Source organism: Centruroides vittatus, unplaced genomic scaffold (genome assembly GCF_030686945.1).
Source record: "Centruroides vittatus isolate TY-2023 unplaced genomic scaffold, ASM3068694v2 scaffold_1152, whole genome shotgun sequence".
NCBI classification, from domain to species: Eukaryota; Metazoa; Arthropoda; class Arachnida; order Scorpiones; family Buthidae; genus Centruroides; species Centruroides vittatus.
In genome coordinates, this window is record NW_027122670.1 from 1563095 (window position 1) to 1581717 (window position 18623).

Here is an 18623-nt window from a genome sequence, read left to right on the forward strand (position 1 = left end):
GCTACATTTGGTGATACTGGGATATTTTTCTCAATTGACGTATTTCCAAAAATCCAAAAATATAGAGGTCTGTTGCCGAAAACGCTCACTTATCAAGTAAATAGATAGGTAAGAAAAGCCATAATTTAATTTAAAACATAAAGAACAGGTACTTACATTTTAAACAAATGAAAAATTGAAATTCAATGTTGTCACCGTGGATAAATAATATTGATTAATAATAATAATATTGTTAATACTAAGGAAAAGAAGCTACCGCATGACAGTATCAAATATTCAAGCTAAATGCTGTGTTTTTTACGAGTCCAGTCATAACTGCATGCATATTGTTGCTTTTGCGCGTTACGTTCACGCATTGCGTTCAGTTACGAGTGTAACACATTAAGTCAAAGACATCGCGAGCGATCGACCAAAATTGGCATCGCGATCGACCGGTCGATTGCGACTCGACTTGTTGGCCACCCCTGCTGTATATGATCTGGATCTTAAGCAAATTAAAACGAATCAGGCTTTTGACGAATTTCTCAATTCTGCTACTTCCATCATAATTTACAAACTTCATAACTATTTCAAACTCTTCAACCTGTGCTCAATTATAGATTTGTAATCATAATGTCATCCTACATATGTAATTTTCCTGTTTTTGTGATATATAAGCCACAGGTTATTGCGTATATTTAAACTAGAATATATTTAGTTTAAATATGAAATTGTTAATTAAAATATTAAATAAATATTTTATAAAATTTTAAAAATTCTAGTTTTAATGACAATATTGTACAGAAATTGCATTATAATGACTAAAGTCTAATAAAATGTTTGGATAAAGGGGATAATGTTAAATCGATCAAATGAATTGAATTAATTTCCTATGTTTTGCACTAGCACACTTTTCCTATAGATAGACTTATCAAACTGGACAATGACCTTCCAACACAATTTTCTTCTATGTATGTATTGAATTGAATTGAATTGAATTGAATATTAATAAAAAATTTTTATTTTGAATTCATGCTTAAATATTTTAGAATTCAATTAGCATAATTATATATACTTCTGAATTTTTAACTATTTCATTTGCCAAACAGTTGTAAAACTTTCAGTAAAAATTTTATTACTAGAACAAAATATTAATTTAAATTATTCTCATTGAATGACTGAATGAACTTTATTAGCTTTTAAATTAGCATTGTATTTTATTTTAGCTACATACAATGCTGGAAAGATGTTTAGAAGAATAGAATGGAGTTAATCTAATTGAATGCTTATTAATTGACTAAATTATTACTCACTCATAATAAAGAAATCAGAAACTTTTCATCTTCAGATCTACAATTTTTAATTACAAAGGATCAGCATGCAAAAATTTTTGTACCAAGTTGAACAATTATAATAATCAGTTAGGCTTTTAATTTTTTTTTTTAAACAAAATTATCTATCTTAGAATGATCTTAAATAAAATTAAAATTCTTAGTATCTAAATGTTAGTTACAAATAAGAATAAATATGGTTCTAGTAACAAATATCAAGAGGTTTATATATGAATAAGATGCAAAATAAAAATGTAATTAAATAATAAAAACAAATTGCAAAATTTATTTATTTTTGAAGTTGTTATTTAATTAGTTTTTATATTGCATTTGTGTTCAGTTATATTGTGTTAACTGAAAAGTTTGTTTTTTATTTATACCAGCGATTCCCAAAGTGTGTGCTGCGGCTCCCTCACAGGCGCCATGAAATGTTATAAAATTTTTATAATGTTAGAATTTAATGTACTGTACTTGTTAGAATTTGACATAGGGCACCTTGGGAAAATCTGCATTTAGCAAGGGTGCCAATAATCAAAAAAGTTTGGGAACCACTGACTTATACTATTAAATGGTATAGTTGTAAAAAGGTAGCATAACAGTGGATTAACATATACATTGACTTTTTCAAAATGTAGATTATCATCTAAAAGATTTGTGATAAATAGAACAATTAAAATTGTTTCTTATGAGCAAATTAATTCAAATGGATACTGTAATTAAATGTATAATTTAAGGAAAGAAATAAATAAAAATGACCACCTGTAGCAAAAAAGTGAAATATTTTCCATTAAGATATACCTTAATTTTACATTAATATATTGGTACATGAAAGATAAAGAAAATTTTAGTTATTTTCCACTTTATTTCAGTTACTGTTCATGTTTCCAATAATAATTCTTTTTTTAATCAAAATTCTCAAATTTTTCAAAGATGGAATTATGAAAATACTTAATAGATGCAAAAAGATAAATCCTAATAATAAATAGTTTTTATATAAAAATTTTATATGTTTACTTTTTGGACTATCAAATAATTATATTATAGTCAAATCTATAATAATAATAAATTACAAGAAAAATTCTAAAAATTGTAGTTCTGAAGAAGAATTTCTTTTAAAAGATTTTGTAATAGTAAAAAATTGTATTTTTTTAAAATAAAGATTAAATTGAATATTTTATTCTTTCTCGGTCAATATTACAATATACATCATTTAAAAATGTTGATAATTTTTTATTGTTTTATTTTGATTTATGCATAATTTATAAGTAATTATTTATCTGTATTACGTCTAATTATATTACTTATTTTAAACAGATTATTAATTAATTATATAATTGAAGCTAGTTTTAATTTTTTTAAATATTTAAGAATATATTTTTAATTTTATTGGGCTGCAGTTTGAAAAATTGTAGACCTATAAATTTCCACTGTCATCTCTCTCTCCATGTGTCTTTCCTCAATCTTGAGAATGGTGTTAGATAAATGAAATTTTAGATCATATATGGAAAGCTTAGGGGCAGAAGGGTTTCCAATTAATTATATATGAACTTCCAATGCAAACCAGAAGTCATGTTATTTCAATTCAAAAATTTTCCCCTGAAAACAGTTATATAGATGACTGGCACAATTTCATTGCTAACAGTAAAGTGTGATGTACAGGGGCAAGAGATTACTTTGAGGTGTAGAGCATATACAGTCGAGTCCGCATAAGTTGACACCCCAAGGGGAAGTGGAAATGTGTTGAGTTATCCGATGTGATGACTAAAGCAAAGTTGGAAAAAAAACCCACAAAACTACAATTAATAAAATACAGTAGTGTGTTATACAGTAGTATAGGCTTACAATACATTGTGTCCTCCATTTACAATTACTCCGTAGATGAAAAACTGAAAAATTTGTTTAGTGTTGTTTGTTTTGAGCACTTAACTGTCTCGACTTTCTTTTTCAATGATCATGAATGCCTTGAAAACATCATCTTTGCAATTGTCAATTGTTGGCAAGTAACGTCTAAGGATTCTTAATGCTTCTGGCATGAGAAAATGCAAAATTGGATTCTGGTGTGACGTTGATGTAGATTGTATATTTTTTTTTTGTTTATCTGTTGTTATTTTATACATAAAAATACATAAAATGTTAAGGCATTTTTATTAATATGTATATATATATATATATATAAATAATAATAATATATTATTATATTATTAAATATATTAATTATATATTAATAAATAAATCAACCCCCTCCTGAAAAAAATGAGTTTGCACCACATGTGTGAAGTGAACTCGTTTTTTCAGGAGGGGGTGACGACTTATCGGAGTGCGGGACAGCAAAAGTATGTCAACTTATCCAGTGGTGACGAGTTAAATGGTGTCGAGTAAACCAGAGTCTTTTAACATTAATGCCTATGTAAGTCGGCCGGGACCACAGAAAACTGACTACTTAGCCGATGGTGTCGAGTTATCCGGGTGTGACTTATGCGGACTCGACTGTATTTTAAAGAAGTCAGGACGTTTAACAACATTCAACGTTCTAACAATTTGAATTGTTGAATAGCTTGACTCTTTTAACTCTTTTCGAGTTCATTTTTAACATTTATACCCATGGAGGAGGTGTCTTTACCAGTTTTGAGATATACTTAATTTCTATGCATACAAAAATCAATTGCAAATGTTTTTAATTTTTGTTTAAATATTTTCAGTTTATGAATTACTCTGTTGTTTCAAATAAATATTCACTTAAATTATATAAATTTCAAGTTGATTTTAGAGTTATTGTTTCATTTCATATAAATTTTGGTCCATAAACTATGATGTGTGTAGAGGTTCAACACCTAGTTCCTTGGCTAAATCGTTCTGTAATTAAAATCATTGTTTAAAAATATATTTATAAAATATTATTTTATATTTTCACTGTTTCATTACTTACAGCATATTTTATCTGATTTAAATGATAACGAATTCCACCTTCTGAATCACATTTTGCCATATGGCATCTTTCTGGATCACCAGGAACTAATACTTCATCCTTTCCTTCTGCCTGGTATTTTATAAAAATATATTTTAAAAAACTATTTATTTTTTATTATTAGAATAAATAGAGGTAATTTTCTTGTTCATGGTTCAAAATTTTATAAATTATGTACTTAATATAAATAACAAATTACCGTAAAAATAAAAGATAAATATATATTATTTTATTCATTTCACGTTAATAGTGTAAAGGAAACAACTTATAGCATAAATTTTAATATCAAAAAATATTTTTTAAATTAGAAATTATTTAAAATAATAATAAGTTTTCTTTAAATACTGCCAATAGTTTACATTTTTCGAAATTTAACATTTAAATTTAATAATAAACAGCTTTCATTGACAGGTAAAATGCAAAATTTAGAATCTATTCTTACAGGTTCTTGTTTTCTGTAACAGTTCATTAAATCACTCAATCTGTCTTCAAATCCAGATGCAAAAACATTTGGATCAATTGCTACAAAACATTGACCCTAAACAATAGATAATTTTGTTGTGATAAATATTGAATAAATTTGTTAGTTTTAACAAAAGAAAAATTTTACTTACCAAATTTGCTTCCGTAGATGTGCTTAACCACTTACGAATATTAGGACCGTAAGCCGAATCACCAAATAAACCGCAAAATATTTCTGTCATCATAGCTAGACCATAACCTTTATAACCACCTGTAAAAAACAGTATTTTTTCCAAATTTATTATATTACATTATAAGTTTATTGTGATGTAGATATTTCAATTTACTTGTTAATTCTTCTCCTCCAAGGGGCAGTAAAGTCCCACCATTGAATACTTCCATTGGGTCTGTTGTCATCTTTTTAAATATATTTTAAAATTAATATAGTTATTTAAGTAATTTTTTTTTTTTAATGCATTTTAGCATACCTTTCCATCCTTATTTAAACCCCATCCTTCAGGAATGGATTCATTTTTACGATATTGCATTTCAACCTTTTTGAAATTAAAATTAATTTTATTGCATTGATTTAATCATTAAATTTGAAATTAAAGAGTTTAAGAATTTATTCAGTTCAGATTTTTTATTTTACATACTTTGCCAAAAGCAACTGTTGTCATAGCCATATCCAAAACAAATTCATCTCCTTTTGCTGGAGCAGCAACACTAATGGGATTTGTTCCTAATACTGCCTGAAGAATGAATATATAATAAAAATTTTATAGTTAAAAATAAAAATAATAATAATAATAAATTGCACAAAAACTGGAAGGGGGAAAAAGTCTGAAACACATTTATGGCCAGATATATGAAAGTTTTGTGAAATAAAATGAATGATTTGCAAAATGAGCATTGATTAGTAGACATTGTTCTAAAGAGAGAATTAATTAAATTAGAGGTACAATATTGTTCTAGTATAGAAGGTTACAAGTACTTCTGTAAATTTAATATCATTAAGTTATCAAAAATACTTGTTAATTTTTAATTTTTGTGTATTTGTATTTTATTACCTCAAGGTTAATTAATGTCAAAAAATTGTTTTTCATCTTTTATATATATGGATAGATTCATTTTAATAAAAATATAACATTTCCAAATGATATGAACAGTCATATAGTATAACAATCATATTATTATTATTTCATATAATAGTTTTTAAAGTCTTCAGTTAATTTAATTTTGAAATCAATTTGTTATTAATACATACAATTATCATATAATGTAACTTAAAATGCTAAAAACTCTTTTAAAATGAAATGGTTACAAATAGAGCCATATGTAGTGGGAAAAAATCCATACAAGTTTGTGTAACATACTTTTTTATCTTGGAAAAAGAAAACTATGAATTAAATAATCATTTGAAAGGTGACGAAAAACTGTACATTATCTTTTTATTTTTATAATTCTACATGTTTCCGTTGACAGTTGATTCAACTTCATGTGTGCAGTTCAAGTTTCTTTACAAGACTTTGGTTCATATTTTTCATACAATACTTTATGCAACTGATTAACATTTTTGCTTTTCACTTTGTAAATGACAATCTTGAAAATTGTCCAAAAATCCTCAATTGTTCTAATTTTTGATATTTTTGCAAGGTTGTCCTCCTTTTCAACAAAGGTGATGTTTTCTTGTTTCAAGTAATGCAGTATGATTTTGGTGTAGTGGGAACTTACTTGATCTGGCTTCTTTCAATATTTAATGTATTTTTGCTTTCAAAGCCTCATGGAGCCACCATGTGAGATTTTTAGTTTCAATGCTACAGATCAAATTGAAACCTTGTTGCTGTCTTCAAAGATTCTCTTCAATCTTTCCAACTTGGCTTATGTTAGAATTTTTGCTTTTCCAGACCCCTTTCTTCACAATAATCCACAGTCATAATGTCAGAAAATGCAATATATAGTCTGTTTTAAAATCCTTTATTTGCATAATGGTTTACAGTAAACTTTTCCCTAATGTTTTATTTAATTTGTAAAGTTGTACATTTTTAGATACAAAATAACTTCTTTCATTGTCAATTTGAAAGAAGAAAATCAAATATAGAAAAATATTCTAAAATGTTCTGTAGCAGGGGTCGGCAATGCAGCACTCGCAGCTCTCATGTGACTCTCTAGAGTCACATAAGTGCAAATATGTGTACTGGTAATTTTATTTTGTGTTATTTTATGTACATACTTTTAATTTTCACTTTTTAGTTATTACGTGCATGTATAATCTTTATTTTGTATAAATATACATATTTCAAGACAATTATTTTGTTTATTTATTACAACATTGTGATTTTTTTTTCAAAAATTGAACCCTCAGTTATTTTTAAAATTTTTATTGTATCCTTAATAACAAAAAGGTTGCCAACTTCTGTTCTACAGCATTCCATGCACCTTCAAATTATAGCATGTGCAGCATAATTAAAAACTATTGGTTGTCATCTAGAGCCTGAAATATTTTGTGCAGATTTTTTCTGGACACTTATATAGTGATATGTAAAAATAATACTGCTGACTTGAAAAATCTTACAATAATCATAACTAAGAAAATGCTTAATTTTTTGATTTATAAAGTTTTTAAAATCCTTTTGAAGAAAATTAAAAATAAATTAATAATTAATTACAGTATTTACTCGCATATAAGTCGACCTCGCATATAGGATGAGGTGTGACTTTAAAGATCAAAATAAAGAAAATTAGATTTATTAATACAATTCTAATTTTATTTCATTTAATTACAAGTAAAATATCAAATGAATGTAAATGCACACATTGTCCCGCAAAAATTGCTGGCATTTTAAACTTTAAGGAAAAATCTTGTAAAATCAACAACATAATTTGTTCGTGTGAAGCTGGACAATCGGGAATTTTCTTGTCACTTCTTAACAGTCGAATCCACTCTCCATCAATTATACTTATGAGTTTCTTCAAATTCTGATTTTCGAATAATCATCTGTTTTCACTTGGGAATGGATTAAAAATTATATTGTGCTCCCCTGTGATTTTGGAATTTCAATCTGAAATTCAATTCAAAAGTTTTGCTTTTCCTATTGCTATTCATCTTTACTCCTGACAATATACAAGAACGATTCAAACAACCCAGGTAAAATACTTTTGTTTTTAAATATAAGAGGGTGAGCATCTGGTAAAAAATGCAAATACACAGTTCACAAAAGTTATTTGCAAAAACGCAAAGAATCTTTCACTCGTGCGTATAGGACGACCTAGGAATTTGAAGCTTTGATAAATGAATAAAACTCTCATCTTATATGCGAGTAAATATGGTAATTTGAAATATATATCCATTAAGAATTACATGAATGACAATTTGATTGTATAAAAGCCTGCCCTTCCTCATCCAATAATTCTACTTCACTCAAAATCTGTAAAGTGTTTGTAGTACAATCTTTTATGGCAATAGGGCGTGGTTGGTCACTACAAATATCATAATAACTGAGCTCAGATTAATTATTGATTAAAACATCCCTGTTGTGTCCTTCATTTATATCCAAACAAAATTTAGAGGGTATTAACTATGGCTTCTAAAAAAAAAACTCCAAGTGTCAATGATAGCAAATGCAATCACTGGTCCAAATTTAATATATGTGTAAGTTACTAACAGTCTCTAGTACTTCATAGACATGGGAAGTATATATAATTAGTGTTGCAGGATAGACTGTTGAATTGTTATTATGTTAACTTGGTCCAGAAAATCAGTGGTTGTTCTGTATTACTTTTTATTCATTATTAGTTTAAATTTTAGTATATTTATACCGAAGTTTAAAATAATGATGAAAAATAAGAGTCTAACATTCAACAGTAATGGTGAGCTCCTGAAGATGAGCTGAAAACACTCAAAAATACTTGAAAAATGTTAATAAACAAATTTTGTTCTCTAATAAAGTAGAGTTTGATGTAATTTAGTTTACAAGAGATTGAAATTTAATAGTGGAAAAAAATTTTCTTAATATTTTAAAGAATTTGATTTTATTACTATTGGTATTCAATTCTTTATATTAAATGTTATTAAATTATTTACGCCAAAGTTTTATTACACTATAATATTCTTAGTGAAAATATTCTGTATTAAATATTTTATCTAACAGTTCAATCTCTTTGAAATTAGATTTTATAGAAAAAAGAATTGTAATAGATATTGTATACAAACTTTTTTCCCTCGTGTGGTTGCCATAATAGGAGAAGTGTTGGTAAATGAGATCCCCTAAAAATAATTCAAAGATATTGAAAATAAATTCTTATAATAGAATTAATTTTGAAAATTTAATAATGTTTAAAATTATATTTTTAAAAATTAATCAATGTAGAATTTATAAATACTTCAATAATACAGTTTTTGATTTTACAAAAAGTGAAATTTTCTAAAATAAGTATTTTGAATGTTACATACAACTAATCCTTCTTTACTAGCTAACATGCTGTACCATCCACAGATACCAAAATGATTTGATCCTTACATTCACATGAAAAAAAAAAAAAAATAATAATAATAATATACAAAATTTCATATTATAAAATCAAATTTGTTATTTTTGAATTATAGCTGCTTAGATTTTAATTATATTGAAATTAATACCTTTAGCTACTACCCATCCAATTCCAACTTCCTTTGCTTTTTTAATAGCTAATTTCATGCAAAAATTTCCAACCACTGGGCCAAGCAAATTATTTCCATTAACATATGCTGTTGCTACGGTTTCCTTGATAATTTTTGGTTCACCACATGGTTGACAAATGCCAGTTTTAATATCATTGACATACATCCCTGATAAAGAATAAAATGTAAAGTTGGTTTTTGAAAGGTGTTTTTGTACTGCTAATTTATATTTTCCATTCTATTAAATTGATATTTACACATTATTAAATAAATTTTTTAAAATTAAAAATTAAAATGATTTCTTTTTATATGCAATATATTGATCTACTTTAAAAAAAGGTCATAATAATAATAATGAAAAAATAAGAAATGTTTTAATGTTAACTTATTATGATATTTAGTATTGAGAAACAAGTGCTGATTGAATGGTTTGTCATGAAAAATGATATGAAGAACATTTTATAGAACTGTACAATTTAATTATTCAAATCCACTGTATTATACACATTTTAGATAAAGCAAAAAATGAAATGAAATATTTCTGTTAATAAAGACTGATTTTGAAATTAAAAAAATCTCAATCGTCATCTCAAATTTCATTTAAAATCTGTTTGAAACAGATATTCTATCATTTTATATTTTTAATAAAAGGACTTTATGGGATACCTCAAAAGTAAATCTTTCTCTAAGAGACTATTAATATTTATATCTATACCAACTTATCCTAAACATCCTAATAAGTGAAACAGGCCACAATGTCTTGAATTTAGATAATAATAATAGTTTATATTTAAAATATTAATTTATAACATTAAAGAAGACTTCCTAAAAGTAACACTAAAATAATACAGAGATAGACTCTATTTACATGTGGATCAGCAGAACCTGCTAATCCACATGTAAATATTTGTTTCAAATTAATTTCTTTTCATTATATTTCTTAGATGTTATCTTTAGTTTTTGTCAAATTTTATTGTTTAAAAAGTTAAAATTTTAATTTTTTTTTTTTTTTGTAATATAGTGGGGTCTTAAAATGATTTGATCTCTTGACTGCTAAGAGAGTCTGTTCAGAAGAAAGATATGATTGAATAATTTGTTTTTCTTGTATTATTTTAGTACTTTCCAACTAGGATTTTACAGTACATTATGCAATTTATAAAACCAAAATGAAACACATGTTCAATAGCTCAAACTGATAAGCATCAGATGTTGTTTCTGTATTAGCCAAGGACTTTTTCATTTTATTTTTATGTTCCTGAAAGTGAATAAAAAGTGTTTGGTGGAATTTGTGATTTCTTAATAATTTTTCTTTTATGTATTTGCTTTGTGGAAGCAAATGGATATTATTTTTAATACAGTAGAGTCCGGAAAACTTGGTACTCGATAGCCCGGCAGTCCGGATAACTCAGCCACACTTCCACTCCCCACCATGTGTCTGGTGCCGGCCATTCGGTCTACCTGCAGCCTTTGCCAGGATTAGTTGATTTCTTAACCTCGTTGCGTAACTCGATGTGAATGACTGTGAATTCATTAATTTTCATTTTCATGTAGTAAAGGCTCTATGCCTTCATAAGTATGTATTTTTCCTTTGTTTAAGGGTATTTGGGCAGTATATTTCTGTCGTATTCTCAAGCAAACAATACACACAAGTACAGCACAGTATTTTCTGAGGAAACACTTGTACTTATTCTTTTTTAACCCCATTCCCGATAACCCAGCATTTTCACAAACTCGGCCACCCTTCGGTCCACATTAGGCCGAGTTTTCGGGACTCTACTGTAATAGAATTAGGATAAATTTGACAAAAATACATTACTGTATATTCTTAATTTACAAAGCTATCTAACATATTTTTACAAATTGTTTCAAAATACAGTATTAATTGAAAATTATTAAAAGCCTAAATTTTCATAGATTGGCTGCAGATAATAGTAACTATTCTTAAGCTTATTAGATCTTTTCCACAGATTTTGATTCATTGATTTTTTTTTTTTCTTTAGATATTTTGAAAATTTTATGGTCTAAAAACCTTAACTTTACTATAACTTTGCTATGAATTAATACTAAAATAACTTTTGCATATATGAAAAATCAAATCCAGTATTCATTTTTCCTATTGTTTGAGTTTAATTTCATGTTAATTTAAAATCAATATTTAGACATACAGATAATAGATAAATATTTGGTCATATTCAGTTTTCAGGATCATGAAGGTATTTTTATACAGTGATATTTATTATTTTCAATTCTCTTGCATATTGAGTTTAAAATGTAGAACCCTAATATAATGCATTAAATGCAAAACTGTTTCTGTTTTGTATAAATCATATTACAGATATCATAATGAAATAATAACTTTGAAAAGATTTAAAAAAAAACATCACATTAAATTCTATTCTTCTATCTCTCTTGGAATAATTCAAATAGTGAGTTGAGAATAAGTATTATTTGCTATAATAATATCCATTCAATATCTTGATACAATTACAAAAGGGAATCAAAGTGACATCTATGTATAATTATTTGTATTAACAATTTCAAAAGCAATGAAGGAATCTTTGTGATCAACAGATTCAATTTTATTCAAAACTTTTTATAAAAACTATTCAAAAATATTTTTCTTTCAGAATATTTGATGAAAAGATATTTCATTTTGATTTTTAAGATTCATTCTATTCATTTGTTGCTATTGAAAAAAAAGATAATTGCTTGTCTGGTTATAGAGTTTTACAGCTTATCTTAAAATAATCAGAAGTCTTTTTAATAGTTTTAGACTTTGGAATTTAAAGAAATTAATAATAATCTTATTATACATAAAATTAGTGGAATTTTATTGTTTTAAATTAGAATTATATAACCTAAAAATTATGCAGGAAAATGAATCTGTTTTTGTAATTTAAAAAAATTTAATATAATAATAGAATTAAATTTTGTTTTATTTTTTGATATTGTTTTGCATTTTTAGAATTTAATATTATCATGGTATGTAAATAGATATAAAAACAGAAATATATAAATATATTTATTTTATTTATTTCTGTTTCCATTCTTCCTATTATGTTCATGAATATTTATAAATAAAATTGAAAAATCTTCATTTTAATTCTAATAAAGTACAACCTAAATTATAAAAAATTATGTATATATATTTGGAATAGTTGTTTGGCAATAAAATTTCATAAAAAATTAATTTAAATGAAATTTTAAAACAATAATAAATAGAATAAAAACCTTATATATTATTGTGAAATATGTTTTTTTTTATTTGCATTTATAATTCATACTGAGTTAATAGTTTATATAAAAAATTATTGGAAATGTATTATTATTTTTTACCTTTTATGTATTATTTTTAAAGATAAGCATTAAAATGTATAACAAAAATAAAAGCATTTATTTTAAACAAATTCGCAGGAGGTTGTTTCTCCGAAACGAAGCAAAACAAAAGATATTTTAATGCTTAAAATTGGAAAAATTAAATAGAAGTTGTTTAAATTAGTCACAGCCATTTTTCAAAACTTACCCAATCGATTAAGGCCATGACTATAATGACCTCGATAATCTGCTGCAACAAGAACATCCACTAACTGCTGTGAATGTTGTTTATCAGTCCCTACTTTTTCCATACATCGGACCATAAAATCTTTCATATTAGACAACGAAACTAATTTCGATTCCATGTTTAAGTATTCAAACGATGAAAATCTCGAAAATATTAATTGTTTCCCTAGTTTCGTTACAATGCTTTTCAAGTGCATATTACGGAATAGAATAGATAATAGGCTATTCGATTATCAGTTCGCGATATTTCGCAATAAACATGATTTTTTATTCCTGATTTTTTATTAGTTTGCACGTTCGTATTTTGATTTGATAGCAAAAAATATGTTTTTTTTATTATATTACAACATAATTTTAAACGTCGGATAATGTTTTTTAGAATAAGTCTAAAAGACACATCGTAGACAAAGTACCAGACACTTAAAAAACTGTTAGGAAGATTCAAGAAAAACAATACAATACAATACAGTCGTTAGTTAATTTTAAACAACGATTTATTAGTAAAAATATTCGTAGATAAATCGTATTTTTCGGGGTGTTATTTATAGTAACGGTTTTTATCAACCCACCCCCCACGAGCCGTTCTACGGTAAACAAAACAGAAAACGAAATTATTCTCCCCTAACGGTTATATGACGAATAACATTCCTCTCTATATCTGGATCTTTGCTCCCCAGCATCTCTGCATCATCCGCGCAATCTCAGTTCATCGCATCACGCGAACTCGTTTACTGGAAGTGGTTAGTCTTGTTTCATCTTTTAATTGTAATTTTTAATTAAATTATCAAAATGAAACTCGACCCGGAAGCTTTCCTTGACCTTGCGAATCAAGTGACCAAACTTAATATGTTTCCATATTTTGATATGGCCCACTGTATCATCACGTGTCTTTACCTCAGGGATGATTTAGCTGCTGGTGAGTGGAGTCACAGAGCCATTTGATCAATTCTTTGGTTAGTACTATTCTGCTAAGTTAAATGCACTGCTTTGGTTTAGAGTTATTCTTATAATTTATTAACATTTTAGCTAAACGAAAATTGACTTTATTATTAAGGCTTTAAAGTAGTTGTATTAGGTTTAATATATAATTTTTAATCGTAAAAAATATATTTTTAACAATGTATCTTTTCTTACTTCGTTTAAATATACAGTATATACAATAGATTATTGTTATATTTAAATTGTTACTATAAGTCTATAACAAAGCTTTTCGAACAATAGCAATTATCTGGTTCAGTGCCCCACTAAAAGTTTGCCAGGTGTGCTTTTTGCAAAGAGTTATGTTGGCAGTAGAAACTATGCATTGCAGTCGTATAACCTGACAGAAGTGCCATCATCTTTGCCAGACAGCTGTCACATTAATTTTTTTAGTTTATTATTAAGCCAATGAAAAAGTGTGAAATGTTTCTCATAACATTATATTTGTCAGTATGATAAATTCTGTTGTCATCACCACATCAAAAACTGAAATTAAAAATGTCATCTTCATTACTTATCAAATATGATAGGACAATTTTTTCTAATTTTTTTTAATTAAACGCTTTCTTGTTAAAAATAAGAATAAATTTTTATTTTTAATTATCATAATAAATTTTTATGATAATTAAAAAAAATTTTAGCATAAATTTTGTTTCAGTTAATTCCATATAAATGTATAGAATACTACAATATAAAGCTTTTAAGTTGATTTAATTGCTGTATTTATTATTAGGTTATCTAGATTTACACACAGATTTGCTGTAATTTTATAAATTAAAAAATAAACAATAAATAAAAATTTTAAAAATGTTTTATTATCATCATTAAGTAAATAATTTCTACTTTGAGTTAAAACAAATATTTCACTAATGTATTTCTATGCTGAAAGATATTATCTGAAATTGGTTTGGCATTGTGCATTGTACAGCCACTTGAGACACACTTAAAATAGAATGGAACAGTACCATTAGTCCCTCCATCAACTATGTAGCCTATTACTATTCTTAGTACTTGTCTGACACACTTAGATATTATGTGTTAGTGAGTATTGAATTTCCAAAGATCTCATAAATGCTTACTGAGCCAAATCTTTTATGTTACGTTTTCTTTTGATATCTTTGTCAATCATCATCTAAGTTTGTTCTCCGGACACATGTTTATTTGAAAGTCTTAAAAGTGTTTATATCATAGATATTATAATTGTAATTAAAATAAACAGATTTATATTATTAGATTCCAATCCTTATAAAATAGGATTTTTAAATCTTTTATTTTTATAGGGACTCATGTATTTTCAAGGAAACATCCATTAAGTTGTTGGGCATCATGTATGTTATCCATTTTTGGAGGTGTTATATTATCAAACTTCCTATTAGGTGAACCTGTTCTTGCACCTTTCAAAAGTACTAACTATTTGCTATTAGCATCACTTGCTTGGTAAGATTTAGTAGTTTACTAGATGCTTAGTTATTGCATAACTAGTTTTAAATAAAAAAAATTGCTTTGCTCTACTAATTATTGACTTATTAAATAAATAAAAAGTAGAAAAGAATGATTTTACAATGCAAAATTTAAATTTAATCTCCAATAAATAAATAATTTGAAAATTATAATTATACAGGTATTTAACATTTTATACTCCATTTGACTGCGGATACAAATTATGCAAACTTTTACCTGTCAAGCTTATACTATCCATCATGAAAGAAGTTGTCAGAGTTCGTAAGGTACACGACGGTGTTGTTCATGCTGCAAAAGTTTACCCCAATGGATATTTGATTATGATCATCATTGGCACCACAAAAGGTATGCTAATAAATTTATTTCATTCATTAAATTCTGGAATTTGTTATTTATTAAATTTCTATATTTTAGGAAATGGTGGAGCATTCTTAAAAATTCTGGAAAGATTATTCAGAGGGGTATGGACACCATCTGCCATGGAATTAATGCAAATAAGTTTGTAAGTATTATAAATATTAAAATTTAATCAAAATCAAAAACAACATATTATCATAAATTTATAATTATTTCTTCTACAGTCCAACAAAAGCTTGCATTGCTGCTTCCATAATCTTTATTGTCGACAAGAAGACCGAACTCATTTCGGCGCCCCATGCTCTTGTTTATTTTGGTGTTGTCATTTTCTTCATTTACTTTAAATTATCCTCTGTACTTCTGGGCATTCACGATCCATTTGCTCCATTTGAAAACTTATTCTGTTTCATTTTTCTGGGTGGAATTTGGGACACATTAAGTCGTTTCATTGCTTCTGCCAGAGGAGGAGAAACTCAATCTAAACCAGAACCTGCAAAAGAAGTCAAAGTTGAAGCAGCTAAAAAGAAAGAATAATTTATTTAGGTAAAGAATTAACTTTTGAATAAAAGTGCAGTTAAATTTAAATATTGTTTTAATTTTAATCAATAAACATTCTTATATTAGAAATACTTATAATAATTTTTTTATGCTTCAACTGTATTCAAACGTAAATTCATAAAAAATTTTTTTATTTTAAACATATATAAAATTTTAGCAATTGAATCATTAATCAATAAATTACTATTATTTACTCTTACAGATTTGTTTGTACAAGAAACAAGAATGATCCTGAAACAAAGACATTGTGTTCACCAGTCAAAATGTCAATATCATTTGTATTTTTAGATTGCTAATTTTATTTTCCCCATCATGTAATTGTTATATATCCAATTTCATACTAGACTGTGAGATTAATATTTTGTAAATGTTTCCAATATTAATTACTGCCTTAGAAATATATATGATTTTATTAAATGTATTAAAAACATTAATATACACAAAAATTATAATTTGCATTTAAAATCAGAATATATATAATAGAATTTAATTTTTAAATATAAAAATTTATTAACAATACTTATCCATTTTATGTATTACCTTATATTTTTATTTTCTCAGTTTACTGTACAGGAATGTTCTGTATGGAATACTTAATGACATTTTGTGTATTGTTGTGTTTATTCTTTAAAATTTGTATGTAAAAAATTATTTTTTGTCTTAGTGACAACTTTATAAAAAAAAAGAAAAGGTGTCTTTTTATTTTTAGATTTTTTTTTAAAACTAACTATAAATTTGGATGGATACACTAATATAAAGTTACATCACTACTTAATTAATTCAACAATGTAAAATGATTGATATTTGTTTTATAATTAGTATTATTTACGGTTTAAAGAATGTAACAAGAATTGCTTTTTCAGCATTTTTATATAATGATAGTAAGTAAAAATAATTCAAGTAAAGTATTTCAAGGTCAGAACAGAGATTTTCAAGATGTTTCTATTAAAATTAGTTTAAAATGTGTAATAAATTTGTGTTTTATACTCAGTAATTATTTTTTCTAATTGAAATTACTTAATTTGTAGGATCAACCTTCTATATTATCTCTAAATTAAAATATTCACATCAAAAATAATTTTAGTAACATGAAATTGGTTAGTAAATCATCAATATTGTAAAATAATGATTAAAATTCGATTAGAGTAATATAAAAGTGATAAAATTGTGATTTAGAAAATTTGAATATCTTCTCTTAATTTTATAGATATTTAAAATAGTTTTCAAATACTGATTACTTATTTAAAAATAAAATTAAAATATCGAATTCCGTTCCATGATCTGTCATAAGTTGAACATAAAAAAAAATTATGGTAATAAAGGAAAATGGTTTCAAAGGGTGCATGTGATTCTATATGTCATTCATATAAAGTATATACAGTAAGATATTGTAATCAGGCGATGACGTGTAGAATAATAAAGATTAAAATAATATATATATATATATAATAATGTTTACAGTTTTTTCTGCATCTACAAGCTTTTTTTTTTTTTTTTTAACTCTTTCCGCCCTGTGGGCACTAAGAGTGCCTCATTTAGTAGGCCCATTACGGGTTCGGCCAGGCCCACAATGGGGCGACCGGGTGGTGAGGGACGGGGCCCGACATATCCGAACGGACCACCCCCCGAAAAATTCTTGGGGATTTTTCGACCCGTTCGGATTCGATCCCGGGTCCCCCAGAGCGGTAGGCTTGAGCCGTTCGGCCATCCGGCCGCTATCATCTACAAGCTTAGACCTAGTGCAAACTGGATAATTGAAGATTATTATGTATTATTATTGATGAATGGAATTCAATATTTAATTAATTATTGGTTGATTAAAAACATATTTGACACAATAGAAAAAGATTCCGCTAATGGACACACAGCTGAACACGATATCTAATCACCATACATCATATAAACATGAGAATGTGGAAAAATTATATATAAAAAAGAAAGAATATGATTTATGATTAACACCGCTTCAGCTATATCGATTTTCTAAAATCTCTTCCTATTGTGTAGAATATTTTTTAGTCAATTAATAATTGATTAAATATTGAATATCATTGGTTAATGATAAATTTCTTTTTTATGAAGTTATGAACATTTCTCGATTTAAGATCGAGATCTGTTTCTAAGAGTTATTTATACGTTTTTGTTCGTTGTGTTAAACACTTAAGAAAACAAGAGATTTGTGAAATTAAAAATAACCTATAGCAGTATATTTATTTATTGATAATGAGCGTTTAGCATTCAATAGTTTTATTATCTGATTCATAGTCCGCATTTTTCACGTATTAAAAATGTGGTTTCAGATCCATATGCT

The 18623-nt window shown here is 26.3% G+C and overlaps 2 protein-coding genes across 3 annotated transcripts; one reads left to right on the forward strand and one right to left on the reverse strand.

Annotated features, from left to right (window-relative positions):
* Positions 1-3922: 3922 nt before the first annotated feature.
* On the reverse strand, positions 3923-13165 carry LOC136986532 (uncharacterized oxidoreductase YjmC). Its single transcript, XM_067284081.1, has 11 exons — positions 12921-13165; positions 9377-9565; positions 9191-9252; positions 8951-9004; positions 5394-5489; positions 5226-5291; positions 5085-5154; positions 4890-5008; positions 4718-4813; positions 4237-4347; positions 3923-4163 (listed from the first exon to the last, which is right to left on the reverse strand). The coding sequence occupies exons 1-11, from the start codon at positions 13153-13155 to the stop codon at positions 4116-4118; spliced, it is 1146 nt and encodes a 381-aa protein (XP_067140182.1). The 5' UTR covers positions 13156-13165; the 3' UTR covers positions 3923-4115.
* Positions 13166-13641: 476 nt separating this feature from the next.
* On the forward strand, positions 13642-17654 carry LOC136986566 (trimeric intracellular cation channel type 1B.1-like). Of its 2 annotated transcripts, none has more exons than XM_067284139.1 (6): positions 13642-13874; positions 15217-15373; positions 15558-15742; positions 15812-15899; positions 15979-16297; positions 16515-17654. In XM_067284139.1, exons 1-5 carry the CDS (start codon positions 13748-13750, stop codon positions 16286-16288), a joined length of 867 nt encoding a protein of 288 aa, XP_067140240.1. In that variant the 5' UTR covers positions 13642-13747; the 3' UTR covers positions 16289-16297; positions 16515-17654. The 2 variants fall into 2 exon arrangements, with proteins under 2 accessions (XP_067140240.1, XP_067140241.1); XM_067284140.1 differs by lacking the exon at positions 13642-13874 and adding an exon at positions 15088-15112.
* The last annotated feature ends 969 nt before the right edge of the window (positions 17655-18623 follow it).

Coding starts and splice junctions, on each gene's coding strand:
- LOC136986532 (XM_067284081.1), bottom strand. CDS start 13,155: ATGCACTTGAAAAGCATTGTAACGAAACTAGGGAAACAATTAATATTT. Junction 4,814..4,889: donor CATCTACGGAAGCAAATTTG/GTAAGTAAAATT, acceptor TCTATTGTTTAG/GGTCAATGTTTTGTAGCAAT. Junction 4,164..4,236: donor TAAATCAGATAAAATATGCT/GTAAGTAATGAA, acceptor TTTTAATTACAG/AACGATTTAGCCAAGGAACT.
- LOC136986566 (XM_067284139.1), top strand. CDS start 13,748: ATGAAACTCGACCCGGAAGCTTTCCTTGACCTTGCGAATCAAGTGACC. Junction 15,374..15,557: donor CTATTAGCATCACTTGCTTG/GTAAGATTTAGT, acceptor ATAATTATACAG/GTATTTAACATTTTATACTC. Junction 15,900..15,978: donor GAATTAATGCAAATAAGTTT/GTAAGTATTATA, acceptor TTTCTTCTACAG/TCCAACAAAAGCTTGCATTG.